General features: G+C 43.3%; 1 protein-coding gene across 1 annotated transcript; it reads right to left on the bottom strand.

The window, feature by feature from the left end:
* Positions 1 to 87: 87 nt before the first annotated feature.
* Positions 88 to 10,268, bottom strand: fhdc4 (FH2 domain containing 4). Its single transcript, XM_079733312.1, has 12 exons — positions 10,133 to 10,268; positions 9,400 to 9,788; positions 6,810 to 6,871; positions 5,983 to 6,085; positions 5,620 to 5,705; positions 5,303 to 5,403; positions 4,914 to 4,984; positions 4,516 to 4,623; positions 4,315 to 4,385; positions 3,848 to 3,965; positions 3,489 to 3,653; positions 88 to 2,212 (listed from the first exon to the last, which is right to left on the bottom strand). Exons 2-12 carry the CDS (start codon positions 9,721 to 9,723, stop codon positions 956 to 958), a joined length of 2,466 nt encoding a protein of 821 aa, XP_079589438.1. The 5' UTR covers positions 9,724 to 9,788; positions 10,133 to 10,268; the 3' UTR covers positions 88 to 955.
* Positions 10,269 to 11,944: the final 1,676 nt, after the last annotated feature.

Here is an 11,944-nt window from a genome sequence, read left to right as displayed (position 1 = left end):
CACTGCTGAAATAAACTGCCTCCTGCAGTTTCATAGGCAGAATCCAAGTGTTTCAAATGTATTTATTTCGGAAATAAACCCCCTCAAATAAAATACATAAATAAACATCAATGTGGGACACATTACATCGGTCGGTGACCACCCTTTGTTACAATCTTTACAATTTGAGTGTACTTACTACATAGATTTGAGGAACCAACTTTAATGCCATGTCCATTTCAGTCCTAGTGCTGATCATCTATGAATGTAGTCTGGGGTGTAGGCCCTGCTTTGGAGTACGCAGGATGTATAATAGAGATAACAACACCACGTGGCTCCCGTACCTCGCTAAGCCCTGCAAAACTTTATTTAGGATGGATGCGTTCTGTATAGTTCAGCAGAGCAGCCCGAGTATGTTTTAAGCAAACTAAGCAAATACAAAAAAGGGTTCAATTAAATAAGATCCTTGAAAAGCTTGTGTTTTGAGCTCTGGCAGCAAAACGATTGTATACTTAGAACTGGCCTACGGTAGTTGTTTTTTTTTTAGTATAAAGAACACCCATATCTGATGAGGCTTAACCACTTCCATTTACTGTTCAATTAAAATGTTTGTCTTTAAATCACTTTCCTTCCACCACATATCTTACTGCAGAGCAGGGCATCTCAACTGATACAGCCTATGCCGTTTCTCTTGTTATGCGTTGTACTTGTAACATGCTGCCACCAAGTGGTAATATGTGGCAAATACTCCTGCCCTACAGCGTAACCATTTATAGCCACTTCCACACAACCCTTTTATCTAGTCTCCTCACTACCTCCTAAGCCTTCCAAATCAAATAGCGCACATCAGCTATGGGTGACATGGGTACTTACGTAGTTATCACTACAGAAGTCATTGAAATGTCTGGATAGTCTGGATAATGTCTAAATGTCTGGACATGCTGTCCTGATGTCCTGCAAAAATAAAATCCTACAGTTACACGGAGGATCCTGTGCCGTCACTATATGCAGGTTCTTTAGTGTTTGGCAGTTTGGCCATATTTCCGAGACGTTTGAAAAATCCCAAAATGTCAGACTTGTGCCAGACATTTGTACTCTTGTCAGGACTAATTTGTGGTTTCTTTAGAAGGTTACCTGCCGGGGCCTGACTTGATGTCCCTGCCTGGCTTTGTTTCGAAGACTCTTCAACTGGTAGCACAGGAGGAAATGGAAAATTGGTTTTACTCCTCTTCTCCTCCATTGATGGAGGGCTCCCGTCTTCCGAGCCGTCGAACAATCTCGGCGTAATCAGACTGGTGTAAAGCCCTGACTCCAACGACTTCATCTTCCCCAGGTCTCCTAACAACGGCTTCTGTCTCTCGTTGAGCGGCATCCAAACCTCGTCTTCCTCCTCCGCCTGCTTGGCCGAACCGGGTGGGAGACAAAGTGTGTGGCGTCGTCCAATGGCGTTGGAGAAGGGGATATCAGAGAGAGGTCGTCTGGCGGGCTCCTTGCCATCCTTGGCCTCTGGGAAACCTCGGAGTTCGTCCAGGTCTAAGGTGCGCCGCTGGGTGGACTGGCTGGTGGGTTCCGGGGACTTCATGTTTCCCAGAACCTGGTCGCCCGAGGAGACGCTCCCTCGGCTGTTCTGGTACCGAAGGACCTTCCTGGATGCCTCGCGCAGCTTCTGCGCCTCTTCCGGTGTGTTGCCGACCGGCTCCGCCTCCTGCTCCTGCTCCTCCCGGTTATATATCCCCACGACTCGCCCCCCCGTAGAGGTGCTGCTGTCCGGCTTCATGGTGGCGATCATGGCGACGTCGCAGTCCGACTTTGTGTTGGGAGGCTTAACCTCAGGAGTCTCTGAGGAAATATCTTTAACCCTGCTTGGAGGCGGGGGCTCGTCGGGCCGAGAGCTGTCTGTCAGGTTGGGGGCGGCGGAGTCCTGTCTGTTTGGTCCCTTCTCCTCGGGTAGGACGACCAAACTCCTGCTGGGACCTGTGTGGTCTGCCATAGCCACGGCACAGATCTCTGAAAGGCTCCCATTGTTTGGGCTCCCATTGTTAGGGCTGCCCTTACCGAACTTCCCTATCCTCCTCCTTGATGAGCGGCTGGAGGCGAAAGTGTGCAGGAAGGACTCGAGCTCCATGCCCTTCGACTCCTTTTCCCAGGAGCAGGTGGCGGTGGAGCGACGCTTGGCAGCGATATGCAGCCGGTTCTTTTTCTTGACCTCCGCTGCGATGCGATCTTTGTTCTCCTGCAAGGGAATTATTAGTTTTATTTCTGATGGTACTACTGACAGCTTCCCACTACACTTCTAAACTGTAAAGAACCGAAGGGGAAGTCATCTATCATTTGTACACCATTGGAATTGTTGTCCTATGTAATGCCCCAAATTGTAATCGTCCTGTAATTTAATTTGTTCTCTTTTTGGTATTTATCTTCTATTTGGTCGTATTAAGCGCCAGAATTATCTTGTTTTCTATGTTTGGTAATGTGTCATTTTTCCTTCGCAAATTTGTGCCATCGCCAGGTCTACTCTTTTAACCCTGTTTTGACCAGGCTCTAACTTAACCTTAAAACTAAACCTCGCCCTAAAACCAAACCCTGACCTCACCCTAAAACCAAACCTCACTGTAAGAACAAACCAGATCCTTAAAACAAACCCTAACCTCACCCTAAAACCAGACCCTAACCTCACCCTAAAACCAGACCCTAACCTCACCCTAAAACCAGACCCTAACCTCACCCTAAAACCAGACCCTAACCTCACCCTAAAACCAGACCCTAACCTCACCCTAAAACCAGACCCTAACCTCACCCTAAAACCAGACCCTAACCTCACCCTAAAACCAGACCCTAACCTCACCCTAAAACCAGACCCTAACCTCACCTTAAAACCAAACCCTAACCTCACCCTAAAACCAGACCCTAAGCTCACCCTAAAACCAGACCCTAAGCTCACCCTAAAACCAGACCCTAAGCTCACCCTAAAACCAGACCCTTACCTCACCCTAAAACCAGACCCTAACCTCACCTTAAAACCAGACCCTAACCTCACCCTAAAACCAGACCCTAACCTCACCCTAAAACCAGACCCTAACCTCACCCTAAAACCAGACCCTAACCTCACCCTAAAACCAGACCCTAACCTCACCCTAAAACCAGACCCTAACCTCACCCTAAAACCAGACCCTAACCTCACCCTAAAACCAGACCCTAACCTCACCCTAAAACCAGACCCTAACCTCACCCTAAAACCAGAACCTAACCTCACCCTAAAACCAGACCCTAACCTCACCCTAAAACCAGACCCTAACCTCACCTTAAAACCAAACCCTAACCTCACCCTAAAACCAGACCCTAAGCTCACCCTAAAACCAGACCCTAAGCTCACCCTCAAACCAGACCCTAAGCTCACCCTAAAACCAGACCCTTACCTCACCCTAAAACCCTTACCTCACCATAAAAGAAACCCTAACTCATATGATGAAAATCTAACGGAAAGGGGCGAAGTTTGAGCGCTTCTCTACCTGGATCGCCCTCATGAACTTCTCACAGAAGGTGCTGAAGATGGTGCAACAATCCTGGAGTTTGAACTTGGTGGGGTCCTCGCCGAAGAACTGGGCCACGCTGTCGCTGGCTGCATTGAGCGCCTCCAGACTCTGCTGCGTTTCAGCCACTAAAGAGGCAGCACCCTGGAAGACAACAGACGTAAATATATCCGGTCACTGATCATCAAAATGATGGTGATCGACAGGGGGTTCAGCGTCAAAGATGTGTACAGGTGATGCTGAGAACGGCACGGACTTTACAGTGAAGTCCACTGTTTATTTTGTGCTAACTTCTGGACTTCAGGAGTGCCTGGTCCTTTATCTCTAGGACCTAGTACCTTCAGGAAGTCATCCATCAGTGCCTTCAGGTTTTCCTGTTTCTCTGCTTCCGCTGTGGCGACTTGCACTCGCTTGACTTCTTTCTGAAACTCTGCACTGATGTCATCCTTGTTGATCCTGGAACCAGGAAGCAGAATCAAGAGCCATTGTGGCGTCAAAACAAACAACCATAGAGGAGACGTTGAAGGTTTAAGGGTGTCATGCTCAGCTATTTTTCTAATATAAGAGCTTTATGAGCTTGCTTTATTTGTTGAAAAATAGCAGAGAAATTGGGCCATTGACGTTATTGTTCCAGAATGAGCGTTTTCCATTGGTTCCATTCTGACCAATGGTCTAAATTTTTTGTTGAAAAGGAGTGGAGACCTTGATTTTCCACAACACTTTAATGAAGAAGTACTCTCTTATATCAGAACATAGCCGAGTCTGAAGGTTCCCCTTTAAAATCAACTGCTGTCTCTGTCGGTACCTTGAGGCCGCTCCGATAAGTTTGAGCTCCTGAGGAAACTGAAGCAGGTTGGAGTCGTACTTCTCGGCTTCCTGTCAAAACAAAACGCAAGGCAGAAAGAAAAGGTATTCCATGAATAGATTTAATACAGGTCTCAAGGACCAAGTGTGACAACACCAAAACGACTGAATCCCGTCCCGGGGCGAAGGAGGAGAGAGTTACCATGACAACGTAATGCATCAGGTTCATGCCAGGTTTGTTGGCTTTGGTGTCCACTAGTTTCAGGAGCGATGACATGCGAAAGCCGATGGCGCTGCCAGCGTAGCTGCCCTGACATCACAAAAAAGAAAACATCAGATTATAGTGTTTTTCAGAACCCTTGCTGATTATTCTGGTATTTAGCCTTGAGTTTTGACTATTCCTAACTCTATGTTATGTTGCTATTATTTCAATCGATTGCTCTATTGACAGAGCCTCCACAGAGGCTTTCCTTCTTTTAAATTTTTGAGGGTTAAGGCAATTTGTTCCTCCTTAAATTGTTTCTCCTTAAATTGTTGTGCTTACAAAACATTGTTTAATATCAATGTTCCAATGAACATCATCAGACATTAGCCACTCACAGCGTTCAAGTGATTTCCCGTTTTCCGCACCAGAAGGATTACAGAGTGAAGATTTTCACACTCCAGGAGCTCTGTGGAAAAAAAAGTAAATTCATTAATATTAAATGTTTCTCACATCGAGTACCTGTTCCACTCGGCAAAACTTCCGAAAACAAGGTGAAAAGAGAACACATGCAAATTGAAAACTAAAACTAATATATATACACACATACTTATTATTCATTAATAACATACTTATTATATACCAATAAAAAATGCTTGAAGAAATAAAAGCAAGTAGGGAAAAAACAGCTAAAACTGCCCCATTGACAATGTTGATGACCCGAGCCGCCCTGGCACTTTAAATTACATTTATACAAGTAGTCTAGGCATGGGTAAAAATGTACTACCCTTGGCAGCGGCTGTCAACAAAGTTATGGACTGCTTCATGTCCTCCATGAGGGGGAAGAACTCCTCCTGCAGCACCAGGCAGTTGAGGCGTTCTTTGTAGCTACAGGGCACAACGCGATATGCTCCAACAGGTTTAGACAGAAGTCAAGAAGATGAAAAATGTAGCTTATCCACCTAGTAGCAGCATGTTGGTGTGGTACATAAACATAGCTGCAAAACATGTTTTCGAAGCATGCATTGTTGAGTGTGTTAATAATAAGAGTCCATTTTTATTCCATGGTGACTGTAAATTAGATTTTTAATTGAAGTAACTCACCTTGGGGTTTTGACCAGCATTAACATGAAGAGATCGGCTTCGGCAAGGGCTGATTCGTTGCCTTTAAACTTTTTCAAATCTCGCACCTGTATCCATTCATCCAATCACCCAATCACCCATTAATCCCGAGGACAAACACTTCATTACAACAACAGTTAGCCTTTGGTTTTCCTTCAAAGGAATACCATTGCAACTATATGAAGTAGTCATCAAACTCAGACACTAATTAACAGACACAGCATGAGTACTATTTCAGCTTGCTGGATTCTCTTTTTACGGTCATATTATTGCTCTACAATCTTCAGCCAATTAGCTTCAAGGAATATGGATTTGAAAAAAAGAAAAGAAAAACATGCCACTTACCTCTCCGTCCTCTGGAAGCATCTTACACAGCTCCCTGAGTTTCCCAGTGCCAAACCTGGTACTGGTTCCTGAGCTGATATCTGCGATCATGTCCCGTGCTGGCCTATGGGGGCAATAGAGACACAGGAACAGGGAGGTGAGTGGGACGGCTAGCAGCCTGTTTACTTTTCTGCATTGTTCCTAACCATCTCCTTAGTATTGGGAAATCACACAGGCTGCCTTTCCGTGCTAGACCCATACACTGCATGTATGTAGCAGGGCTGCTAGACAGCTCGAGGCCAACACTACAGTCTCACTTCTTCAAAGGCACTTTAAACTGTACAGAGCAGACACTAACAGTGATAGAGAGACAACACACTTAAAACACTACAAACAAAGAAATAATTGTATTTAAAGACACTTTAAACTGTACAGAATATCCCACATCTACATCACCCTATGACGTGTGTTAACAGCTTAGCTGTGAAAAATCCATGTTTTAGCCCGGAAACTGTGTCATCACAACCACTCTCCAAGTAGTCCAGGACGGGAAGCATTACTTAATACAAAGAAACACACCACGAATGACACACAACACAGAAGAGTTTTGTGGTTGTACAAGTTCATTAAGCCTAAAGCACTGGTTTCATTTTGCAATTTGTCGGCAGCAGGTTATCTGAGGGAGTGTGTTGTGGAAACAGCTAGGCTGCTGCATGTACTGACACGCAGGCCAGCCCTGAGTAAGGCAGGGAGTGGGGTGTGGGCGTGGGGCAGGCGAGTCTTGGCAGTGTGTGCATTGGGATGGTGAAAGATCATTCATAGCCGGGTGATCATGGCCACTGACTCACCGCCGGAACTGCTTCAGGAAAATCCCTACGTTCATGCTCCTCTTTTGGCTCAGAATGGTGACCTAGGATAAGATGTAATGAAACAAGTTTGCATTAAAAGATGATATGTACTTCTTCAGAGACGGAAAATGTGTGTGTCACAGAACAGCAATAAGAATTTTAGAAAGATAAAGAAATAAGTATTCCAATTAAAAAACTAACTACCCCAACAAATCTTTATATATATTTTTTTACATACACAATATGAGTAGTATAAATGTTCATAAAAAAAGGAAATAAACTGCTAAACTGCTATAAACAGCTGAAGCACAAGTATAAAGATAATCAAAGGCCCATGATATGCCATTGTGGAGATAAGGATAGGGTTTCAGTGTTGCTTTTAATGCCATTAATCAACCAAATACCAATCCCATTGCTCACTATTGATCCTATAGAGTAATGGTGGTAAGTATAAAGCATTCATAGACTTCACTGATTACTGATCAACTAATCAACAGCTCATCACAAACCAGTGCGTGCTATGATATTCCTCATGCCCAACTCAGGGATCATAGGTCAAAGATCTTGTTCAAAATATCATTTGTTTTCATGTGAAAGCCCTTTGGCCCTCCATTGTTTGTTATTGCCCCAATACAAACACTGTACAAAGTAGACCAATGGAAGAGAGTGTTTATTATTTGGTCAGAAAGGTTTTTCGGAAAACATTTCTGTCCTGACAGCATGCGTCGGTATTCAACTGCCGGAAGTACAAAGTCTAATGCCAGCTGTTTGAGTACATTTCCCTACGCCTAGAAGTGAACTATAGAGCCAGATTGTTAAACAACACACGCTGTACCTGATACACAAATACTCACACAAGGGGAACCTAGCGAACTGTTAAACAGGTTTACAAAACTGTTGTCAGGACAATAGACGTTTACGGGGAAGTAAAGCGGACACAAAAGGGAAGTTATGAGCTCATTACAGGATGTAGAGCAAATAGGAATACAGAATGGTAACCCAGTATTATTCATATGAATGATACATATTATCTAATTTAGATTATTGAAAAGGAACACTTACTTATGATGATAAATGTCCAACATGTGCTATGCTATATTTCCTATACTATGCTACACTATGCTAAAGGCCTTATACATAGGTTATATGCTAATTAACAGTACACTATACAATTTGTGCTAGGATGTGCAACACAATACTATATATGATAGGTTATGCTGCATCTGCTGCACTCTCCTAAAGGTTAGGCTATGATACATATGCTATGCTATACAACGTATGCCAGTTTATGCAGTGCTATAATCCATAAATACATGTGCCATTCCACTCTAACTATACAACATATTCAGCCCTACAGAATGCTATACTACAGCACGACAAAAGCTACACGCCTTCTCAGACCACATAAGTGATTCTGTTCTCATGATCGGAAGAAATCCATGTCGATCTAAAGAACAGGCCTTGCTATGTCAGCAGTTTCAAGGACAATACCAGACAGTCACCTTCTAGCCACAAACACAATGCACGGTCAATGGTTCACTCTTATCCGGCAGAGCTTCAGAGGTGCAAAGATGTCTGAAGTTTAGGCCTTTGGCTGAAGATGGTGAAGTTTAGGTGTTAGGTGAGTGATGGTTACATTTATGTTTTAGGTAAGAGATGGTCAGTTTAGGTCATAGGTAAGAGTTGGTTAAGTTTAGCTATTAGGTTAGAGATGGTTAAGTTGAGGTATTATGATAGAGATTATTGAAGGTACAATACGTGACATTGACACTGATTGTTTAAAATGGCTACTGCAGTCCAAATTCACAAATTGGAGAGAGTGGTCTCTGCCCGCCCCCTTCTCCCCAATCTCAAAGCTCACACCACTTGCCAGGTGTGGACACTGAACAAACACGAGTGCCGGACGAGCAGAGCGCAACATTTCCATTTTAGATTCGCGCAATTATTATAATTGATAATAATGACGATGAGTCATTCACTGTAAGTTGATCAGCTAATGTAAATATTTGCATGTCTCTTCTCTTCTCATCCTTCTGGGCTCTGAGTTGTCTCCCTCTTTCATATGTAACACCAAGATTTACAAGTATTTTAGCACGGCTCTGGTCATGGAGCTTTTTAATGGAGTTTAGTAGAATCTCAGTTGCTCTCGTGTGTTTGCTTGCTTCCATGGCTACAAATTTGCATCATAATTGGCAACCCAGTATCCTGAAAAAAGAGTGAACCATATCACACAGGCCAAAACAAAAACAAATTCTCTCACCCAGAACCTATGTTTGAACGAGAACATTCTTGTCAGAGAAGTGTTTTGACTTCTGAGCGTGTTACCCTAATCTCTGTTGACATATCATGATAATTTTATGATCTAGTATAGTACATTAATTACATATATCTCCTTTAAGTGTATGAAATAGTTGAGAGAATGGTTAAGTTTAGGTTTAAGGTTAGAGATGTTAGCATAGGTATTACATCCACAAATTATCTTATTATCGTGATTAAGTGTGACTTAATGTTTTGCGTAGTTTAGGACATGCTGGGGATATGATCAGGACTGATACAAATCAGGAATGGCGGTGCCCCTGACGGTACTCACCGTCTCCCCTCGGCCTGCAGAGGTAGGCTTGATGCTCATGCGGTGCAGGGTCTTGGTCTTCATGGAGCCCAACCCCGGGCTGTCGTGGCTGAAGAGCTCCTCCATGCGGTCCGTGTCCAGCTTGTACTCCCCACGGGGTCGCTCGGCCGTCCAGATGTTGTGCTTGCCCTCCACGCTGGCCGTGGGCAGGGCCTCCCAGTGGAATGGCTTCAGATTGTGACCCGAGGAATCTACATGAACCTTATTACCCGGAGGGGGTGGTGGTGGTGGTGGTGGTGGGGGTGGGGGTGGGGGTGGGGGTGGGGGAGGAGGTGGTGGTGGCATCTTCTACCCAAAAGATCTCTGGCCGATGTGCAACTGTCCTACATGGCATAGCAGGACGGGGCCATCTGTTGTCATAGGAGACACAGTCAGAACAGATTTTTTTTTCTTTTTTTATTGTAGCTTCATAATGACCGTGGGACAGTGAGCAATTATTAAAAGGGGAGATAACAGAGATAAACTTCTTGTTTACATCATAAGCATGAAGCTTGGCAAGGAGATTGGAAGATCAAAGTTTGACTTAAAAAAAGTATTTACACAATCCTTTAAACCCCATTAAACACTTCAAGCTGGAGGGAACAGATCGAGGGAAATAATTGCCGATAGTCCACCTTAATAGACCGTTTATTAATTTGGTTAGACGGCCGTTTTTCCGTCAGTTAAAGGTCAATTCGATCAAAGAGAGACTTACTTTTAGTTGTCTTAGAGGCGCTCAACATTATCCAAATAATGCATAATCCACCACAGGCCCCATCTGTTTCTGTGCTCGCTCGTGTAACAGCACGAAGTACTCTGGATATCAAGTAGACTCGCAGGACGAACAGCAAAAGTCACCTGGTAGTGCACACACCCAGTTAACCCTTTCAAATCCATGCTCCACCTCTGCGTCCTATGCTGCGCCCACTCGTGGTCTGCAGAGACATATTTCTCACCCCCGTTGGGAGGTCCCGCAGTGTACTTGTAAATCGCTTTGGGTTAAAGCGTCTGATAAATGCCTTTAATGTTAATGTAAATGGACTATACGCACGACGTTACGCGCAAGGCGTAAGGTAGAGCGGTGAGTTGGGCAACCGGTTCACCTGTTGCCAAAGCTTATATTGATATGTGGACTGTACACTATAACTCCACCTGAGTGATTAAGTCGTAATGCCTTACCTGTCAGCTGTTTATCTGAATGCTAACGATGGCACTTAGGGTTTACCAAAACTTCTGTAATATTGGCGTACGTAGCATTCACATATTGGCCAAAGAAACGTGTCCCAGAGTAGTCAACGGCCAAGGTAGAGCTAAACGCCAAGCTCTTTTTTAATAGATGTTTGAACAACTGTGCATTAAAAACAAAAACTTGGTAAACTAGAATGAGTGTTCAAATGTTTGTGTGGGTAGGGCATCCGATCCATGTAAGAGTGAGATTTTTGGATTTGGATACATATATACCAAACGGTGTTGCGTTAAATCCATAATTAAAGGCCTTGCGTTCAACCTTTTTATTCCGAAATATATGACATCATGCTGACGCGCAGATAAGAGCACCCATCGCGTTCTTCTTGCTTGACAGACGGTGCGTACTATTTAGTAATTAGTTGATCGTTTAAAGCACACTTGATGTGCTGTTAATGTGCATTTAGGTCATCCTCACACAATACTACGAGTAATAATAATATAATACGAATAATAATAATAATAATACGAGTAATTTTCCTACATATAATACACCTAGAGGAAAACAATTTGCGCCACTGGGTCTCATCAGTATTTTAAGACACCTATACCACATGGTAGAAACGGCCAATGCCCAGCTGGTATGTTTTATTTCTATACACTGTTCATTCAAAAATATCTTCTCCTGTGTTCTCTTTCACAAGTTAATCCCTTATCTTTCTGAGGGTTTAGTGCCACACACACCTTTTTTTGAATGACGAATCACACATCTGTGAACACGTCTGACTGTTGATCACAGAATAATAAGACAGAAAGCCCTTAAGATATATTAGAATGTATTTTCATGTACATCACAAAGTGCCATACATCTTTCGGACTATACAAAAACAAAAGTAGACAGTGAAGTATCTTGAACACAATTCAAAAGATACGTACAGCATTAGACACAGAAAATAACCTATGACAAAACAAGATGACAAAACAGAAAACATAACATAAAACTACAACAAATCTTGTACCTGTGTAAAAGAAATAAGTAAGCAATTGGAAATAGAAAAATATGAAATCAAAAAGCTTTTGTGTCCTTGAAGAAAGCATTACATCAACATGTGATACTGTAAGTGTCATATCACCAATTCCGACCTATCATCAAGTTTGTTATTTCTCACCCATAATTAGAGAAGGGTACTCTTTTGTAATGATATTGCTACCCCACAATTCAAAGCAAGACATCCAAGCCATAAAAATAGTCTTTCTGAGCTTCTGTTGCAAGGCCTGATTAAACATCACCAAAAATATTCTTTACATGCTTCGAGACGTATTTGCTTTTGAATCAGGAACA

The sequence above is a fragment of the Pollachius pollachius genome (assembly GCF_949987615.1).
Source record: "Pollachius pollachius genome assembly, chromosome: 3".
Classification (NCBI taxonomy): Eukaryota; Metazoa; Chordata; class Actinopteri; order Gadiformes; family Gadidae; genus Pollachius; species Pollachius pollachius.
This window is presented reverse-complemented; position numbering and strand designations above follow the sequence as displayed.

Coding starts and splice junctions, on each gene's coding strand:
- fhdc4 (XM_079733312.1), bottom strand. CDS start 9,723: ATGCCACCACCACCTCCTCCCCCACCCCCACCCCCACCCCCACCCCCA. Junction 6,086..6,809: donor TTCCTGAAGCAGTTCCGGCG/GTGAGTCAGTGG, acceptor TTGCCCCCATAG/GCCAGCACGGGACATGATCG. Junction 5,706..5,982: donor TGCTTCCAGAGGACGGAGAG/GTAAGTGGCATG, acceptor GAATGGATACAG/GTGCGAGATTTGAAAAAGTT.